Here is a 21,916-nt window from a genome sequence, read left to right as displayed (position 1 = left end):
AATAAAGGTGAAGGCAGGAGCAATTGAAGCAGCCAAACTGTCTGCTGCTGTGGAGGCAGAGAATCTGTTGGGAGTGGAGGTGACATGGCCACAGCGTGCAATGCCAGAATGCTGATCTGCCTCCAGTGAGCTGCAGAGTGAGGAGAGCAGCCCAGATATCCAGAATTGTGGGAGATGCTGGGCTGCAGAAGATGCATTGGCTGTGTCCATCATTAATGGGGATCGGTCCACTGCAGGAGGCCAGGTTTGTATCCTGAGTGCTTGGACTTCACCACAAGCTGTGGTAGTTGGCATGAAGGTGTGCAGGGGGACCAAATGGTTTTTATCTCTCTCTCTCTCTCTTTTTTTTAAAGGTACATCCTTTAGAGAAAAAGCATGACAATAATATTCTTCATTAAAAGGTTGAAAGAACTGATTTAAGGTCTCTGAAGGTCGGACACTTGTTGGGTTCTGTCTTGCTGCCATGAGTGGTAAAAGGGAACTGAGGGAGGAATGCAGCCACTCTGTCTTTTATGCCTTTTCATAGGAACACAAAAAGGCACAGGGAACATACATGGCTCCCACAGACACTGCCATTCAAAAAAAATCCAATCTCGCATGCATGCAGTGCATACACCTCGACAGTACTATCCACACTGACACAGACTTGAAGAGCAATTTACTATTCTGGACTATTTCCTCCTGTTTCAATTCAGATACTTCCCATTTCACTAAGGAGATGAGCCTGATAGGGATGTATGTTTGTACTTCTCTAGCAGGATTTATTTTGTTCTGTGCATACGGAAACAGGAACATCCTTTAAGGGAATGAATCCCTATCTTAAGAGAGGAAGGGAAAAAGAAGTGCAAGGAACAGTATGAGACTGCTGCTTTTAATGACTCGAGGAAGCCCTCAGTTGCTGGTTGAGAGAAGTATTTAAGAAAATGAAAAACACGTTTTTATTCCATTACCTACTACAGGGGATAGAAAACTAAAGGAAAGTACAAACCGTAATTAATAAACAAAAAGAAAGTAACAGGTGAGTGAGTTAGGTTTCTGGTTACTTCTGACAACTCAGATGCCTCCATGGGGAGCATCTAGCAAGTCCTTGATATTGGCCTTGACTCATGGGGCACTACCTTCTCCAAGATTAAGAGGAGGAAGAGAGAGTTGTGTGTACACAGGGCCCCAAACCAATTTCACTGATGAATCAGCTGGGGTCTGTCCCCCAGGGATTTATATGCACCATGGAAAATGCCAGGAAATTACAATCCTCATTCTTTCCTTTGCACAAAAGATAGCACCCTGTAAAAAGGGCAAACAGGCCTATCCTTTCGCCCTTGTTTTGTGAGCTTGCTGGCAGAGAACCAGAGTCTGCAAATCATGCACCTCATAGGATCATCCAATTTGTCCATTTATTCTCAAGACACCACATTGTTTTTTACATGGAAGAGTTAACACAAAGAAAGAAAAAGTATAAATAATATTAGAAACATATATTTAAAATATAGGCATTTAATATATCATTATTAAGTACACATATATGGAATGAAGAAGCAGCAAAGTTAAAAGAGAAAGATTAGAAAAAATAACCAGCTAATAGAACACCAGACAATGGCAGCAAGACTTACAGTGTAAACAATGTTTCCCAAGAGCAGGTAGTCTGAAGTTTTACCATTGCCAAATACAGTACCTGCAGGAAAAAAAAGAATGATGATTTAAAAAAAAACAACGTTTATTTATGGGATATTCCCTGCAATTCTGTTTTTGTAAAGGTATAGTCTAACAGAACTCTTTCTGTTGGGCACTGGGTCTGGTGCTCCCAACACAAGACAAGGCAGAATTTCCTGAAATGAATGCCTTTTAGGTTATCTTTAGTAGTGGTGACCAGTGACTGGTCAGAGCAGGGAGAGCAATTATTAATGTCTTAGCTCTCTAGAACTTTCCAGCTATAAATGAAGTAAGAAACAAGTGTTTCCCATAAAGGCTAAATATATTTTTTAATCACAGAATTTACAAACACAATAACTTCCCTCAAGGCATATATGAAGTATACATATTTTTGGACATGATACTGTCTGTCTGTCTGTCTATCTAAGCAAACATGTTTCTGGAATAGGGATAGCCAATTCTTCTGCCCTAGCATTTTAATTCTTTTTTGGGATGTTTGTTATCTGAGCTGGCCAAAATTGGACAGTTCTGTGATTTTGTGTATTTAATGTGTTTGCATGCAAGTTTGTGTGTGGATATACACATCTTATATACACTAACTTATATATACTACCTCATACACAAACATAAGTATCTGTGTATATAAAAACACATTTGCAAGGCTTCCTGAAACATGAATTTTGAAGCAGTGCCTTCACGCTTGTTTATACAGAACATACTTGATTGTCTACTTCCAGCAGTACCAGTTTTTAAGATCACAGTTCTCTGAAGGGTCTTAGTATGTAGGATAATTGTAGTCTCCAGAATACTTTGGTGTTGTGCCTGGAATGAACAAATTGACGGAAGCATCTCTGAGTGGACTCCTCATCCTAAATGGGATGTATTGGTGCTCACTAAAATTTGTGTATGTTAAATACAGAAGCATATCCTATACTGCAGTGCAGTTAATGCTGAGTTCAGCATTAACTGCACCTTACATTGCAACCAAACCAGAAAGTTTATTATGTTGTACAGATCCCAATCACTTTAGCAATGGAAAGGAAACACTACTGTATTTAATCATTTTAATAGTTTTTTATGAAGCAAGGAGGGGACACAAAAAAGGAGTGGGATGAGATACCTGAAAGAAAGAGGAGACAGGTGGTGAGAAAGGGAAAGAAAAAAGAAGGGAAATTTCAGTGGCAGTAAGGAAGGAAATAATGGCCAAATCAGAGGGAAAACAAAAAAGAGAATGGAGCTCTTTTCCTCTTTAGTCAGTTTGGGTTGAGAGCATGAGAAAGATACAGAAATCAACAGGCAGGTAGTTGCAGTCTGTAGTAGAAAGTATACTGCACAATCCACTTTTTGCTACCTTGCCTTGCATTAGGTTTATTGATATTCTGTTGATTAATTTCATTATTCTACTGTTTGTGAATTTAAACATTTTACTTGTTTATTTTCATTTTACTCCCTTTATAACCCTTTCACAAAAAGCTGGAACAGAAATTAGTTTTATCATGCATCAGAAGTGCTTCTGTCTCTCCCCTTCAAAAGAAATCATTGATGGTTCATCAGGATACTGGGATGTCAGCAGTGTCATAGTCAAGAATCATAAAATTACTTTTTTACTGACATAATTACAAAATTATGACAAAAACCTTATTTTTCAGGTTGTTTAGTGACTGTTGCAATAGCTGCTGTTAGTGACAGCTCTTCTGTTGGTCAACAGTGAAAAAACTGGTACTGACACAGCTACAACTACACTGCATATTGAAAAAAACCTGACAGATAGAGGGATTGGGATATTACTACTTGCTGACATGCTATATATTACTGCCACAAAAGCTATAGATGTGGATGTTCCTGCCTGCTTCAACACTAGATATATAGACGACCAAGAGAGGTGCACAGACAGAGTAGATGCAAATAGAGGGAGTTTGCTTGGAAGTTTGCCTAGGAGGAGAGCCCAAAGATTTTTTGCCTTTCAGCCTTCTGGGAACAGTAAATACATCAACTGAAGAGAAGAGGCTCTTGATACATTAAAAAGGAAGAAAATATGGACAGTGAGGGAACAGCTGTTGTGACCTGCACAGGATGTGCCATGTTTGTCTTTCTACCAGAGGACAGAAGCGACTTCATCTGTATGAGTCTGGTCTCCACACTGGAAGAAAAGATTAAAGGACTGGAGTCACAAGTATTGACCCTGAATTGCATCAGCAAAAATGAAGACTTCCTGGATAGAAGTTAGGATTTGGTATTGTGGGTACAGCATGCTGAAGAATCAGAGAGGGCAATACAGAGAGGACTGAAGAACAGGGAAGAACAGGGAACAGGGAAGAAAATTGGCAGAGTGTGACCTCCACAAGAAGAAGAACCAATATACCCCTAACACAGATAGATCTAAGCAACCACTTTCAGACTCTCAGCACAGGTACTACTGCTAAGAATGCCTTGGAAGAGTCATCTGAGGGAAGAAATCAGAAGGAGACCCTGTCGACCAGAAGGCATGGGATGCATTGTCCTAGGGATGGGGTTCCATGACCACCACTCCCAAGAGGAGGAGAAGAGTGGTGGTAGTCAGGGATTCCTCCTAAGGCAGATAGAGTTATCTATCTGACGACTGGACCAGGAATCCCAAGAACAGTGCTGCTTGCCCAGAGCTAGAATTTAGGATGTGATTGAGAGTCTGCCAAGACACATTAAGCCCTTAGACCACTACCACTTCCTACTTATCCACATAGGCATCAATGATACCACCAAGAGTGACATTGTACAGATCACCGCAGACAACACGGCTCTGGGAAGAAGGATAAAAGAATTTGGGGCTCAAGTGGTGTTCTTGTCCATCCTCCCTATTGAAGGAAAAGGTCTGGGAAGGGATCATCAAATCGTGGAAGTAAATGCCTGGCTACTCAGGTGGTGTTGGTGAGAGAGCTTTGGCTTAATCGACAGTGAGCTGATGTACCAGGATTACTTTGATGAGATGTAAAAGCAGCAAAGAGTCCTGTGGCACCTTATAGACTAACAGATGTATTGGAGCATGAGCTTTCGTGGGTGAATATCCACTTCGTCGGATGCATGTTGAGATGGGCTCCATCTATCAAATACTGGGAAGAGCATCTTTGGACAATGTCTGGATAACTTGATGAGAGCTTTAAACTAGATCTTATGGGGGATGGTGGAAAAAATCAGGCCAATACACATTTAGGCTCAAGTAATGAAGAGAAGGGAAAGGGGCTAAATTCTGGAAAAGAGACTAGAAATACAACTGCATTAAAAAGGCAAGAAGAAAAACAACAGGGCAGTCTGCAAAATATCTTTGATACCTGTATACCAATGCAAGAAGTATAGGGAACAAGTAGGATGAACTACAAGATATGAAGAAAATTATGACTTAATTGGCATTACAGTGATTTGGTGGGACAACTACCATGATTAGAGTACCAGCAATGAGGGACATAGCTTGTTCCAGAAGGATAGGTATGTGGAAAAAAGATGAGGATTTGCATGGTATGTCAAGAATGTATACACTTGCTCAGATTCAAGAGCAAGTGAGTAGCAGATCTACTTAGAGTCTCTGGGTGAAGATAAAAAGGGAAAAGAATAGTCGCAATGGTATGGTGGTCGTCTATTCCAGACCACAAAATGAGGAAGAGTAAGTGCTGAGGCATTCTACAAGCAGTTAACAAGATATATCTTGTATATAAGGTGTATCTTGATTTTAGTGTGGCTTTTGATATGGTCTTGCATGACTTACTCATAACTAAACTAGGAAATACAGCCTAGGAGGAGCTACTATAAGGTGGGTGCATAACTGGTTGGAAAACCATTCTCAGACAATAGTCAGTACTTCACAGTCAAGCTGGAAGGGAATATCAAGTGAGGTCCAACAGGCAGGGCTGTCCTTAGGGGTGTGTGGGGCCTGGGACATAGGTGCCGAGTTTCTAATCTGCGAAGAGGTGCTCCCCCTGGCTCTGTCCAGTCCCCAGCACGCTGCTCCCTCACTCCCCTTTCCTCCCCTCCCCCCCAGCACCTCCTGATGCCACAAAGCATCTGATCTGTGGCAGGTGGTAGGCACTGAGAGGGAGAAGGAGGCACTGATCGGTGGGGCCCGCAGGAGGGCGGGAGGCGCTGAGGGGAGAGGGAGGTTCTGGTGTGTGTGGGGGGCTCTTCATCGCCCTGCCCACCCGCCTGCTGCTCACCTCCCTGTTCGCCTCCTCACTCCGCTCACCCACGCGCCTTGCCTCCCCACCTGCCTCCTCATGATTAGAAGTGCGTCTCCCCCACAAAGTGCAGGGCCCGGGACGGTCACCCCGATTTGCCGTCCCCAAGGGACGGCTCTGCCCACAGGGATTAGTTCTGGGTCTGGTTCTGTTTAATATCTTCATGAATTATTTATATAATGGCATAGAGAGTACACTTATAAAGTTTGTGGATGATACTAAGCCGGGAAGGGTTGCAAGTGCTTTGGAGAACAGGAGCAAAATTTAAAATGATCTGGACAAACTGGAGAATTGGTCTGAAGTAAATAGGATGAAATTTGATAAGGACAAATGCAAAGTACCCCTCTTAGGAAAGTACAATCAGTTGCACACATACAAAATGGGAAATGACTGCCTAGGGAGGACTATTGCGGAAAGGGATCTGGGGGGTCATAGTGGATCACAAGCTAAATATGAGTCAACAGTGTAATACTATTGCAAAAAAAGAAAACATCATTCTGGCATGTATTAGCAGGAGTGTTGTAAGGAAGGCACAAGAAGTAATTCTGCTCTATTCTCATAGACTCATAGACTTTAAGGTCAGAAGGGACCATTATGATCATCTAGTCTGACCTCCTGCACAATGCAGGCCACAGAATCCCACCCATCTACTTCTATAACAAACCCCTAGCCTATGTCTGAGTTATCGAAGTCCCCAAATTGCAGTTTGAAGACCTCAAGCTGCAGAGAATCCTCCAGAAAGTGACCCGTGCCCCATGCTGCAGAGGAAGGTGAAAAACCTCCAGGGCCTCTGCCAATCTGCCCTGGAGGAAAATTCCTTCCCGACCCCAAATATGGCAATCAGTTAAACCCTGAGCATGTGGGCAAGACTCACCAGCCAGCACCCAGAAAAGAATTCTCTGTAGTAACTCAGATCCCAACCCATCTAACATCCCATCAAAGACCACTGGGCATACTTACCTGCTGATAATCAAAGATCAATTGCCAAATTAATTGCTAAAATTAGGCTATCCCATCATACCATCCCCTCCATAAATTTATCAAGCTTAGTCTTAAAGCCAGATATGTCTTTTGCCCCCACTACTCCCCTTGGAAGGCTGTTCCAGAACTTCACTCCTCTAATGGTTAGAAACCTTCGTCTAATTTCAAGTCTAAACTTCCTAGTGTCCAGTTTATATCTGTGCTGATTAGATCTCAGTTGGAGTATTGTGTCCAGTTCTCGGCACCACATTTCAGGAAAGATGTGGACAAATTAGAGAAAGTCCAGGGAAGAGCAACAAAAATGATTAAAGATCAAGAAAACATGACGTATGAGGGAAGATGGAAAAATTTGGGTTTGTTTAGTCTGGAGAACAGAAGTTTGAGAGGGGACATGATAACAGTTTTCAACTACATAAAAGGTTGCTATAAGCAGGAGGGAAAAGAATTGTTCTCATTAACCTGCAAGGATAGGACAAGAAGCAATGGGCTTAAATTGCAGCAAGGGTGGTTTAGGTTGGAAATTAGGAAAAACTTCCTGTAAGGTAGTTAAGCACTGGAATAAATTGCCTAGGGAGGCTATAGAATCTTCACTGGAGACTTTTAGAAGCAGTTTAGACAAACACCTGTCAGGGATGGTCTAGATCAGGGATCAGCAACCTTTGGCACACGGCCCATCAGGGTAATCTGTTGGTGGCCACGAGACATTTTGTTTACATTGACCATCTGCAGGCATGGCCCCCTGCAGCTCCCAGTGGCGGCAGTTTGCTGATCCCGGCCAATGGGAGCTGCAGGAATTGGCACAGGCTGCAGGGACGTTGCCGGCCCCTGGTTTAGATAATACGTAGTCCTACAATGAGAACAGGGGACTGTGCTAGATGACTTCTTAAGGTCCCTTCCAATTCTATAATTCTATGATTAGCTAACATACATGAGCTAGTATTAATGCGGGATTTTAACTTCCCTGATATCTGTTGGAAGACTATTACAGAAAAGCATAATATGTCCTTCAAGTTCTTAGCATGTGTAGGGGACAACTTTCTGATTCAGAAAGCTGAGGAAATAACTGGGGGGGGGGCTCATCCATGTTGGATCTGGTTTTGACCACCAAGGATGAATTAGTTGCGAACGCGAAGGGAGTCAGGAACTTGGGAGGAAATGATCATGATGTGATAGAATTCAAGATCCTAAGGAAAGGAGGACAGTAGAATAGCAAAACAAGGACACTGGATTTCAGAAGGGGAGATTTCAACCAACTCAGAGAAATAGTAGGCAAGGTCCCATGGAAAGACCAATTAGGAAGAAAACAAGATGAAGGGGGCTGGCAGTTCCTAAAAGATGTAATACTAGAGGCTCGACATCAAGCTATTCCAATGCAGAGGAAAGATAAGAAGAGCCACAGGAGGCCAATGTGGCTGCACAACGAGCTTTTTAGCTATCAAAAACACCAAAGGGATACATACAGGAAAAGGAAGGAGGAGCATGTCACCAAGGAAGTATATATGGGAATAGCACAAGTATGTAGGGACAAAAACAGGAAAGACAAGGCAAAGGATGAGTTACATCTGTCAAGGAATGCTAGAGACAACAAGAAGGGGTTCTTCAGATATGTCAGACAAAAAAGAATGATCAGGGATGGTGTGGGTCCGTTACTCAATGGAGAAGGTGAACTGGTAATGCAAGATGATAGGAAGGCAGAGCTGCTCAATGCCTACTTTGCTTCAGTCTTCTCACAAAAAAATAATCTGACCAGATGACTAGCAAAATTACCATAGACAATAAAGGGGAAGGGATGCAGATCAGGATAAGTAAAGAGCACGTCAGAGAACTTCTGACCAATTTGAATGAATTCAAGTCAGTGGGGCCTGATGCTATTCACCCCAGGTTGCTGAAGGAATTAGCTGGAAAAAAAAACGTTAGAGTCACTGGAAATAATGGATGCAAACTCATGGATGACAGGAGAAGTCCCAGGAAACTGGAGAAGGGCTTATGTACTGCCCATCTTTCAAAAGGGGAAAAAGGAGGACCTGGGAACTATAGACCAGTCAGCCTGTCCTTGATATCTGGGAAGCTACTAGAACAATGTATAAAACATTTAATTTGCAAATACCTGGAGGATGCACAGGTAATAACTAGCAGCCAGCATGGATTTACTAAGAACAAATCATGCCAATTGAGCTTGATTTCCTTCTTTGATAGGGTAACTGGTTTGGTGGATAGGGGAAATGTGTTGGACATAATATATTTGGACTTGGCTTTTGACACAGTCCCACATGACATTCTGATAAATAAACTAGAGAAATGCAGGCTCAGCCAAACTACCATTAAGTGGATACATATTGGTTAAACAACTGCAAACAATGAATTAACTATTAATGGAATGATGTCAGATTGGAAGGAGCTCTTGAGAGGGGTTCTACAAGGATCTGTTCAGGATCTGGTGTTAACATCTTTATTAATTATCTGGATATAGGTATACAGAGCATACTGATCAAGTCTGCAGATAACACAAAGCTAGAGGGGTTGCAAATACTTTGAAAGGCAAAGGATAAGGACAGATTCCATCAACTCAGCCAAAATAGGATGCAGGATGGGTTAAGAGGGGCAACCCAAACAAATTTAATGACCAGTGAGGAATTTCCCTTTGTCATTTGTCCCTTCCTTCTTGCATCCTTTGGAAAATTCCAGACTATAAGTAGACATATTAAGCAATCCTATAAGGGAAGGTGGGTTTATGTGAAAGGTGACTTGGAATATGTTAAGTATTAAGTTTGCCTCTGCTATCTATAAACACATGGGAAAGTGAGAAACATTTGTAAGGAACTGACTATAGCTTTGCAGATTTTTAGCCTGGGGACCTTAGTCCCACCCTGTGCAGGAGGTGGAAATACCCTTAGGTTAGAGTGGTCTCTCAGTGGCAGAGGTGGAGTTAAGCCCATTTGTTCACAAGTGTTTAATCAATGACTGTTAGTGTCATAGTAGCCAGAGAGACTACCTAGGGTGTTAGAAATGGACTACCTAGGGTGTTAGAAACTATCTTTGTATTTCAAAAGGGCTGCATATGAAGTAGGTAAAACTAAATGGTTCTCTCTACATTCACAATGTGTAGTTTCTTCTCAAGGGGAGAGGAAGGATTTGGGTAGAGGGTTGGCAGGATCATGGGCTTATTAACATGGAAGTCCAAAACCACTTATGAATTTCTAGACAAATGAAACAACATTTTGTCAGGTGAAAAACTCTAAGAATGGAAGTTAATCTATCAAACTTAATTATTCAACATGCAAAGATGAGGTTTTAGTAACAAATGGAGCTACTTCCACAGTAAAAAGATGCAGGAAAACTTTCATACATGTCCACAGACCTTAGGGGCCACCCAGATAGTGACTGTCCTGTCCAAATGATTTTGCATAGTGTCCAGAGGAGAACAGGAAAGTGAAAATATAATGAAAGGCCTTTTCCCAACCCAGAGGAATGCATTTCACCACAGGAAGGAGAGGTCTAAAAGCAGAAGCATGGGATCTGAAGGCAAACTTACTAGTTCAACACCTGTTGCAGAGTCAGAGGCCACCTTCTAGTGCATGCCCCTTAGCTCCATAATAAAGGAAGAGAACTATGGAAATCACTCTCTCTTTTTCATTCTGGAACCAGCTAGATTAAAAAAGACCTGAGAGCTGAAGCATGGGGATGTCCTCAATGCTTCTTCGATGAAGGCTGGTACAATGTAGAGCCTTTAAAACACAAAGATACCAACCCTTGATTCTCATCACAAACAAATTCTTTAGTGATACAGCTTTCCATCTCTGATTCTGTAACATACCTTCCAAGAGACTACAGGTGAGTCATACCATGTCTCTGCACCTCAGCCTTCTCCTCTATAAAATAGGGACAATATCTCTCTACCTCAGTGCTTTTCAATTCTGAGGAATTCAGAAAGAAGGCACTGATTACCACAAAAGCACCACCAGAACTAATGCATCACTGGAAGAGAGCAAGTAGGAATCAAACATGTGGGGTAAAGATAGTAAAGGGCTTGAGAAAGACAGTCATTATTACTTAAGAAGATGGAAGCCTGTTCAGAAGATGAAGGGTCCCCTGAAGTATTGTCTCAGATATTTTCTCCACCAGGATCCTCTGAAGGGTTCGTTTTGACATTCTTCCTCCCATCGGGGTCCTGCACACTCTTATAGGAATCCCTGAAAGATGCTCTCCAAAAGTTATTAGGGACTGGAAACCTGCAAATTGGTGTAGAGTCACCAGATGGTTCTTAATTGTGGTCTTTTCTAGCTGGGTGCTTCCTAATTTTGTCTCTATACTCCATGTCCCTTCCTAGTATCAATCTTGCTCTTATCTTCTAATCTGAAAGAGAAATTACTATACTGAACAAAGGGAGCTGAACTGGAAGAACTGAAAGCTAGACTTCATGTTTTCAGCAGAGAAGACAAAAATAATAAATAAAAGAGATGTAAGGGGTGAAGTCTTTATGCCTTTCACTATTCTTTTTCTTCATGTTTCCTAACAGAGGATGCTACAGTTCTGGTAGTCTAGAATTTTCCTCATGATGAAAGAAGAAACAGATGAACAAGAAATGAGATGGAAGAGAAATCTCAGATCAAAGAAGAGAAGCAGCATAAGGAAAACACCTGAGAGATCAAGCAATTTTCAGATGCTTTGATTGCATTTTTAGATGTCCAAAGCTTTCTAGGTCTGATTTTTCAGCATATTAGCAAATGCTCATCTAGTCAGTGTGTAAACTGGACATATGGGCATCTCTATAGCTCATGTACATAGAATCATAGGACTGGAAGGGACCTCGAGAGGTCATCTAGTCCAGACCCCTGCACTCATGGCAGGACTAAGTATTATCTACATTATCCCTGACAGGTGTTTGTCTAACCTGCTCTTAAAAATCTCCAATGATGGAGATTCCACAACCTCCCTAGGCAATTTATTCCAATGTTTAACCACCCTGATAGTTAGGAAGTTTTTCCTAATGTCTGACCTAAACCTCCCTTGCTACAATTAAACCCACTGCTTCTAGTCCTATCTTCAGAGGTTAAAAATATTTTTTTTTCTCCCTCCTCCTTGTAACAACCTTTTGCATATTGAAAACTGTTATGTCCCCTCTCAGACTTCTCTTTTCCAGACTAAACCAACTCAATTTTTTTAATCTTCCCTCATAGGTCATGTTTTCCAAACCTTTAATTTTTGTTGCTCTTCTCTGGACTTTCTCCAACTTGTCCACATCCTTCCTGAAATGTGGCGCCCAGAACTGGACACAATACTCCAGTTGAGGCCTAATCAGTATGGAGTAGAGTGGAAGAATTACTTCTCATGTCGTGCTTACAACACTCCTGCTAATACATCCCAGAATGATGTTTGCTTTTTTTGCAACAGCGTTACACTGCTGACTCATACTTCGCTTATGGCCCCTCAGATCCCTTTCCGCAATACTCCTTCCTAAGCAGTCATTTCCCATTTTGATTCTTCCTAAGTGGAGTACTTTGCATTTGTCCTTATTGAATTTCATCCTATTTACTTCAGACCATTTCTCCAGTTTATCCAGATCATTTTGAATTTTAATCCTATTTTCCAAAGCACTTGCAACCCCTCCCAGCTTGGTATCGTCTGCAAACTTTATAAGTGTACTCTCTATGCCATTATGTAAATAATTGATGAAGCTATTGAACAGAACCAGACCCAGAACTGATAGCTGCGAGGCCCCACTTGTTATGCCCTTCCAGCATGACCATGAACCACTGGTAACTACTGTCTGGGAACAGTTTTCCAACCATTTATGCACCCACTTATAGTAGCTCCATCTAGGTTGTATTTCCCTAATTTGTTTATGAAAAGGTCATGCGAGACAGTATCAAAAGCTTTACTAAAGTCAAGATATACCACGTCTACCTCCCGTTCCACAAGGCTTGTTACCCTGACAAAGAAAGCTATCAGGTTGGTTTGACACAATTTGTTATTTACAAATCCATGCTCACTGTTACTTATCACCTTATCATCTTCTAGATGTTTGCAAATTGATTGCTTTATTATTTGCTCCATTATCTTTCCAGGTACAGAAGTTAAGATGACTGTAATTCCCCGGGTTATCCTTATTTCCCTTTTTATAGATTGGCACTATATTTGCCCTTTTCCAGTATTCTGGATTCTCTCCTGTCTTCCATGACTTTTAAAAGATACATGTGAAAGTGAAGATACACTGCTACCTCGATATAATGCCACCCAATATAACACACATTTGGATATAACGCGGTAAAGCAGTGCTTCGGGGGGGGGGGGGCGGGGCTGCACACTCCGGTGGATCAAAGCAAGTTCAACATAACATGGTTTCACCTATAACGCGGTAAGATTTTTTGGCTCCCAAGGACAGCGTTATATCGAGGTAGAGGTGTATTTACAAATGCCCATATACCAGGTCACTTAAAATCAAGCTCTCTAATGACTATCCAGAATATTTAGAAAGTATAGATAGCCTAAAACAATAACATCAGTATGTCAATTTTGTGGCAACCTCGGACTGAAGATGTTAGAGCACTCTCACAGCATCTCAGCAGTCTTGTTCAGCTGCCTGAACTACTCAACTCCCACCAGAATCTTTATCCTATATCACAGTGTGCTCACTAAAACATCCCCCATCTGCATCATACAATCTGAGTAGATGGCTTACCTCTTTCACTTTCCTCCATCAGTAGCCCTATTAGGGTTGCCAGGTGTCTGGTTTTCGACTGGAACGCCCGGTCGAAAAGGGACCCTGGTGGCTCTGGTCAGCATTGCCTACCAAGCCATTAAAAGTCTGGTCCGCAGAGCTGCAGGGCTAAGACAGGCTAGTCCTTATCTGTCCTGGCACCGCACTGAGCCCCGGAAGCAGCGAGCAGGTCTGGCTCTTAGGCAGGGGAGCTACTGGGCTCCACATGCTGCCCCCCGAACACCATCTCCGTGCTCCCGTTGGCTGGAAACTGCAGCCAATAGGAGCTGGGGGTGGTGGTGCCTGCGGGCGAGAGCAGCGTGTAGAGCCACCTGGCCCCCACCCCTTCTAGGAGCCTGACCTGCTGGCTGTTTCTGGGGCACAGCATGAACCCAGGACGGGCAGGAGCCTGCCTTAGCCCCACTGTGCCACTGACCAGGAGCCACCCAAGGGAAGCCCATGCCCTAATCCCAAACCCCAACCCCCTGCCCCATCCCTGAGCCCCTCCCAAACCCAGAGCCCCCTCCTGTACCCCAAACCCTTCATCCCTGGCCCCATCAGAGAACCTGCACCACCAGCCGGAGCCCTCACTGCCCGCCATACTCCAACCCTCTGCCCTAGCCCAGACCCGCCTCCCTACTCCCTGAACGTCTCATCCTTGGCCCCACCCCAGAGCCCATACTCCCACCTCAACCCCCTGCCTCAACCTGTAGCGCCCCCACACTTCGAATCCCTTGCCCCCACCCCCTAGCCTGGAGCTCCCTCCTGCACTCCAAATCCCTCCTGCCCACAGAGCCCACATCCAGAGCCCACATCCCCAGCCCAGAGCCTGTATCCTCTGCTGCACCCCAACCCCCTGCCTTTACTCACAGCCCCCTACCACACCCCAACTCAGAACCCCCTTCTGCACCCTGAACTCCTCATTTCCGGCCCCACCTCAGAGCCCACACATCCAATTAGAGCCCTCACCCTCTCCCACATCCCAACCTGCCCCAGCCTAGTGAAAGTGAGTGAGGGTGGGTGAGAGCGAGCCACCGAGGGAGGGGGAATGTAGTGGGGGTAGTGGGGGAGCCCTCAGGGAAGGATCGGGGGCAGGGGGTGAGGCCTCAGGGAAGGGGTGGGGCTAGGATGTTTGGTTTTGTGCGATTAGGAAGTTGGCAACCCTAAGCCTTATCCTAGCAGCTGAAGCTCTCCTAAGGAATTTGATCCCAGTATTTGTGGCCCTTCCATTTTCTCCTCCTAAATACTAGAACCTTTCTACATCTCCAAAACATTCGCACAGCTGCCACAACTCTCCTTCTCCTTGTCTGAAAGATGCATAACACAGCTACCAAACTCAACTGTCCTCCTGGAGCATTGGTTCTCAACCTGTGGCCCAATCAGCACACAGCCGAGGCCCATGTGACATCCTCAGGGCCATATAAGTAGTATTGGATGTGGCCCACATACAATGGTGTAAATGGGGAGATATCTCACAGTGATTCTCAACCTAACTTCACCCGATCACCTACCCAGTTGCCACTGCCCTTTCATAGTCCTCTATATACTGATGAGCTAATGTACCCCTGAAAAATATAGGAGTGTAAGGATTAGTATGGTATATACCCTTCCCTAAACTGAAAGGGCAGTCAAACTGATAATACAAATACATGATACTAATATCACATAAACTGTAGCAAATCAAGTAAGTATCAACTCATATGAATGTACAAAAAATGTGAACTGAATTTATTTAAAAACCAATTTTATCTCCATACCAGTGCATAGAATGTACTAAATTATGCAAAAGGCATTCTTTCTTTCCCACAATTTGAATAAAAATCTTTAGATTGCATATATTGGTTTAGTTCTAGAAATAGTACATAAAAATGGAATAGTGTAATGTTGTTGGTATTTATTAGTGTAATCTTGGACATTATTATTTTTCAAGGAAGGTAATACAGTACTTTTCAGAGTTTGTATTTGTTTTACTTACTTACCATAGTGGAAGGCTTTTAGTGGAAACCAAAACAGAATAACTGAGTGGAAGAGGCCATTTAAACAATGAACCCAGAAAACCTAAGGGAAAACAAAAATCCATGAGAACCATTTGCGATAAACTAGCTCTGTGAACCATGACCTTCTTTTTATCTCTAAGTTAGAATCACAAAAGGTATTTTTGTCAAGCCACCACTGTGAACGGATATAACTGACAGGCACTTTCTGCCTCTTAGCCCTTCATGGGACATATGTTTGTTTTTATGTTTCAAAAAAAAGATGCTTACTGTCACTTTTAAATTTCACAATTGTCAGTAAAATTTTAAAATATATACAAAACAGTATTTTGGCTATGATGAAAAATATGCAACAAAACAGACAACTACAAACTTTATTACATTTCTTAGATGATGCACTAAAAATTACTTTAGCATTTGGGTTTCGTTTTACCTTTTTCACATGATACACAATTTGGATAAAAGGACAGTTAAACCCAAATTTCTTTACAAACTAGTCTACGTATTTCAGATACAAAATAAAATACACATTGAAATTAAAAAGCATCTTTCTTGGATTTCTTCTTACTGTATAATTCATAATAAACTTTCCATAATGCTTTCTTATTTGACATGAGACAAGTTATTAAACTTGAAAACATTTGTGCTAAATGACTAATTTTACTACCAAATTTATTATCATTTGTGAAAGACAAATACTGTTCATAGGAACTGTGCTGTATTAAGTATAAGCATAAATGTAATATTGGTGCTTTCTATAGCATATTGTAGATAGGTATGAAAGACCTCACTAAACTATCGAGAAAAATGGATTTTGAACTCTTGTATCCTTCAGGACAATAATCATGTTTTATCATTAGAAATGCTTTTTACAAACATAATATTTATTGTACAAAACTGACATGTATTAATAGTTTTAAGTTGTTCAAACAATAGAAATTAAGTTGCCTGCCTCACAAAATTTTCCATTATGTCTCAAAGTCCTTTGTTATCTTACCCTGCTATATTGGGGTGTATGATCCAATTTATGCTCCAATACTTTGCACATTTGAACTTGTGTTACTCATTAACCTTTGTCTCTCCTTCTTGCCATGTCATTACTACAATTTTTTATTTGACAGAAAGCACAGGTGGGTGCAAGAAAAATTTGTTCTACTTTTCCATTTTCCTGACCAATACTTATTGTCACAGGCTAATCCTTTAACCTCTGTCATGACCTCATAACCCTTGACCCTTTTTACCATAATAAACCTATGCATCATCATTCAGTGCAACAATGATTCCAATTCTTCCACACTCAAAACCCACACCAACTGTTCTGCTTATAGTTAAGTATTTTGTAGACATTTACTCATTAACATTGCAAAAACTTGCAAGGGATATAGCCACACAATTTCCATGAGAGCTGTGTGTTTAAGTCCTGGACAGCCCTGAACACTGAAGGATTACATAAGAAATAAAATTACAGATTTTCATTTTTTTTTCTGTGAAACACATCATATATAGATATAACTGACCTAATTTAAGTGTCTTTCTGGATTAATTAACTGAAAATTCAGGAGGCATTACTTAGCATGTCATGTGATTTTTCACAACTTTTACCAGGATTCTTTTTGGTTTTGGCCAATTTAGTTATAAGTCTCAAATAATGCACCGACCATTACAGTATGTGAAAAGAGAGTAATAATATCAATGAATATAATTCCCATATACATACATGAATGTTTTAGAATTCTATTAGTACTAGTATCATATTAAGGTGATAACACAACCATACTAATGGATCATGTGACCAAAACCCAATTCTTATATATATTTTTAAAAGAGTTACAATGAGACAGTGGACTGCCTACAAATATTTCCTATCAATCACTTTCAGTTTTGGTCGGAGGGGGAAAAAAGGAAGAGAAAGAGGAGAAAATTCTCACATACTTGTCCAAACAAAGACTGCTTAGAACTTAATGTTACATTATATATAGTATATATAGTATAAATCCATTGACTTAAACAGAGCTATGCCAATTTACATCAGCTGGGGATCTGACCATGTTAGATTATATCATACAGTATATATTACCAAATATATGGAGACATTGCTAATCATTAATTGAGAACTTAGATGTCCCTATCTTTAATAATGGTTATCCCAAAGTATACTTAAACTATCTGAGATTTCCTAAACATACATACATATGCACACACAAACACACACACGTATATATAAAAATCAAATCGGCATAACAACCAAAGGGTGCTGCCCATCAACGTATATGTGTTAAAAATTTGAGTTTTCAGATTTGTGCTAGTCTATGGCATATATAATACACACTTATTATTTACTTACTTTGTAAGTAAAAATTTCATTATATTCATAAAATTACAGTTTCAAAGATGTATTTCAATTTGCTTTTTTTATTTATATTATTTTGCCATCTGTGTAAATCTGCAAGAAACTGTATTTATTTTAAAACCAAGTGCAACTTTCATTTTCAATTTTGCCAATTTTAAAAAAATACAATACAGACACAATGTATTTTTCCACCAATATTATCCTTAGATCTCTTTGAACCTAACTCCAAACACACAATTTAAATTCCTTGTTAAAACAGGTCTAGTATGTTTTTTCACAGCTCAAAATTAATGAAGAATGGTGTAAGGCTCCTCCGCCTACCAATTTAATGACAGCTCTTATTGTCCTTTGCTCTACTTCTCCACATGGGTCAGTAATCCATTTCCACACAACAGTTCAAGTACATAAGATTTGAGGACCAAAAAGGACAAATCACTTCTGCCTGAAGGAGACAGCTTTATTACCAGCAGACAAAAACAAACAGTTTTTTAAAATAATGTTTGCCAGTATATAAAAAACTGGATAAATATGATTTGTGCTTTTCATAGACAATGATTTCCCGCCACTGAAGACTGATGAGAATATTAAAAAACAACCCTTCATTTTTAACTTTATGAGACTATATGGCACAGGAATAAAATGGACAACCACCCTGCATTACATTTAAGTTTACTCTACTTTTAATGCAATTGTCTTCTACCTTTGTGTTAAAGTCCAGGGCATTTTGAGAAGTCTTGTATAATTCTGGATATTTCAACATATTTTCCTTTCGGCAGGATCTCTCAAATATTCCGAGAGTCAGTGGTGGCATAGCTGTAAATATCTAACATATAAATCAAAAATTGTATTTCAGAGCTTGAGAACTAAAAACTTCATAAAGAATCAAGAGACTTTAATAAAAAATGTTAAACAAAATAGGAATTAAATGCATTAAAAACCTTAAACCTTACCACATTGTAAAGACCTATACACCATCTTTCAAAAAGAATTTGTCCAGAAAAGCCGTTAACAAAAGCAAACCAGATCTGAAAAGAAAGAGATATGTGACTTAGATGTTGTACAAAGAGTTTTAAAATACATTTTAACTCTGCTTTATTAAAGGGATGTTTTTAGGACATTCGCTAAATAGGTCTGAAAATTACTGATAAATCTCAATAGATATTTTGTTCACAGCAGTATGACGGGTAATGTCTAGTCACATATGTTAGCAATTCTGTTTCTTTGACTAAATCTGAACCTATTTCTAAAAGAAAGCCAGTTTCAGAAACACTGATGCCTCACATAGTATGAGATTGATTCATGTAACTGTGTTTATATCTACAGCTAAAATGTAACTTTCTTATAAATAATAGTAAAGAACATAACACATTGAAATATTTTATTTAAATACTTTTGCCCTATAATTCTGTACTTAAGCCCTGATTTTGCACTACAAACAGCATGGGTAGACCCTTTTTCCCGCATGGCGCTCATTGCACAACCAGACTTTATAGCAAAAAAATCAAGAATTGAACCTTACTTGAAAGTACTTTAGAGTACTGGAGAGGAGTACTTTAGAAAACTGTTCTCACATTAGTATTATCCCTTTCTGCACATGGATTCACATGAAGTTAGATTCTTTGGGGTATAATTCTGCCATTCTTAATTTAGCTGGTACTTTACTCAGTACAGGGGTACTCACTGAATAAGGTACTGCCCAACATAAGTAAGGAAATGAAGAATCAGGTGCTGATGGAATTTGGGGCTTTTTATTCATTATATCACATACACTTTAAAATATAAATTAACAGTAAAAAGTAAGTGTCATTTCAATAATATTTCTAGTCACAATTTAAGGCTCTCTATTTTATGAAAAGGTCAGAAAAATAACAATAAATGTTTGGCAACTTATAATATTAACATTTTTACTATTTTAAATATAAAACATTATATTAAATTTAATGAGAAAACAAAACAAAAGCCAACTTTCTGAATCGGTACAGATAGTGAATCAGCAGTAAAATTAATAAAAAAGCTTGACATGTTAGTCAAGTGAATTTTAGAAGCAGTCTTGCATAGACCTTGCCACAGTTCACGTTTCATTTAACCTCATTATGGAAGCATGAATTGCTACAAATTTACCATTTATCAATATGTACCCAGGCTGGCCTCCAGATGACCAGTTCCTGTGAACAAACTGGTCTTCTTTTATCATGAGAGGAGGGAATGCTTGAACACATAAAAACAAATATCTGATTTATGAGATGGAAAAGAAAACAAAGTAGCAACTATTAGCATACAAAAATAAAATGTAATTAATCTCAAAATTGTGAACCATTCAGCAAAGAAATCCAGACTAAAACTATCTTTAACACATTTACTTGTTGTGGCCAGATATTGAAACAATATGGGACACAAAAATCATACCATAGGATAAACTATGGACAGTTTTAATACTGAAATTCCTTGCTTTTTTAAATTATATTAATTAATGTCCTTAAACTCAGTTTGCTATTTATATGGTTAATGTTTCAACCTATTGCTTGAAAACAAGCAAACAAACCAACCCATATCCTGAACAATAGTGTATAACTGACAAGGCAGATTTTAATAATGTTTGTTACGTAGCATATTTTGACTTTGGATTTTTCAAGTATGGACTATGTGAATATATTTTTGTGAATTTATAAAACACATATAATCAAGTGGTTTTTCAGTAATGAAGGCTTCAAAGCCACTGCACTTTACTGCATTAATACATAAGGCTCTCTTTCTGTTGTCTGGCTATGTTGGAACTGTGTGGAAGTACCCAGCAGATAAAAGTGTACAGTGCAGATAATGAGAATCATAGAATATCACAGTTGGAAGGGACCTCAGGAAGTCATCTAGTCCAACCCCCTGCTCAAAGCAGGACCAATCCCTAACTAAATAATCCCAGCCAGGGCTTTGTCAAGCCTGACCTTAAAAACTTCTAAGGAAGGAGATTCCACCACCTCTCTAGGTAACCCATTCCAGTGCTTCACCACCCTCCTAGCGAAAAAGTTTTTCCTAACAGCCAACCTAAACCTCCCCTACTGCAACTTGAGACCATGTCCCCTTGTTTTGTCATCTGGTACCACTGACAACAGTCTAGATCCATCCTCTTTGGAACCCCATTTCAGGTAGTTGAAAGCAGCTATCAAATCCCCCCTCATTCTTCTCTTCTGCAGACTAAACAATCCCAGTTCCCTCAGCCTCCCCTCATAAATCATGTGCTCCAGCCCCCTAATCATTTTTGTTGTCCTCTGCTGGACTCTTTCCAATTTTTCCACATCCTTCTTGTAGTGTGAGGCCTAAAACTAGACCCACTACTCCAGATGAAGACTCATCAATGTTGAATAGAGGGGAATGATCACGTCCCTTGATCTGCTGGCAATGCTCCTACTTATACAGCCCAAAATGCCGTGAGCCTTCTTGGCAACAAGGGCACACTGTTGACTTATATCCAGTTTCTCATCCACTGTAACCCCTAGGTCCTTTTCTGTAGAACTGCTGCCTAGTCACTCGGTCCCTAGTCTGTAGCAGTGCATGGGATTCTTCCATCGTAAGTGCAGGACTCTGCACTTATATTTGTTGAACCTCATAAATGATCATTTCAATATATAACTGGGGGGCTTCCATCAGCCCTCCCCCTTTTGCATTCGGGTTCCCAGCCCACCTGTTGCTGAGACCTTACCATTCCCTCCCCCCACCAAATAAGGGTTAAGGTGGGGTATAAAGGAAGGGGGGGTTGGCTTTCTGATGTTCCCGTCATAGGAGCCCCAAACCCCCATTTCCACTCCTTTAATGAATATTTCCTTTAAATCCTTTATCAATCCATTTATCTGATCAATGTATCCTTTCCCTATGGATTACCTCACTGGACATCCACCCTACATCAACATAATGAGTTGTGACATCATAGTCTAAGCCCTGGTCCATGTTTGCCCCCAACTAAGCTCCCCTCTTCCAAACATGCTGTGGGGAAGGTGAAAAAAACCTGAATTCGCCTAGGCCAATCTGGCAGCAAGAAAAAAATTCTTTC

The 21,916-nt window shown here is 40.5% G+C and overlaps 1 protein-coding gene across 7 annotated transcripts in view; it reads right to left on the bottom strand.

Annotated features, from left to right (window-relative positions):
- The window catches only part of ATP8A1 (ATPase phospholipid transporting 8A1), a 233,578-nt gene that overhangs the window by 36,439 nt on the left and 175,223 nt on the right, over positions 1-21,916 (bottom strand). For all 7 annotated transcript variants that reach the window (XR_005599008.1, XM_039539925.1, XM_039539927.1 and 4 more), the window contains 4 exons: positions 18,825-18,899; positions 18,575-18,697; positions 15,510-15,588; positions 1,611-1,672 (listed from right to left, as the gene is read on the bottom strand). Coding sequence is in view for 6 of the 7 variants with exons in the window: in XM_039539925.1 (XP_039395859.1) it covers positions 1,611-1,672; positions 15,510-15,588; positions 18,575-18,697; positions 18,825-18,899 (339 nt within the window). In the remaining variant the exon portion in view is untranslated. The remainder of the gene's footprint in view (positions 1-1,610; positions 1,673-15,509; positions 15,589-18,574; positions 18,698-18,824; positions 18,900-21,916) is intronic.

The sequence above is a fragment of the Mauremys reevesii genome, linkage group 5, assembly GCF_016161935.1.
Source record: "Mauremys reevesii isolate NIE-2019 linkage group 5, ASM1616193v1, whole genome shotgun sequence".
Classification (NCBI taxonomy): Eukaryota; Metazoa; Chordata; order Testudines; family Geoemydidae; genus Mauremys; species Mauremys reevesii.
This window is presented reverse-complemented; position numbering and strand designations above follow the sequence as displayed.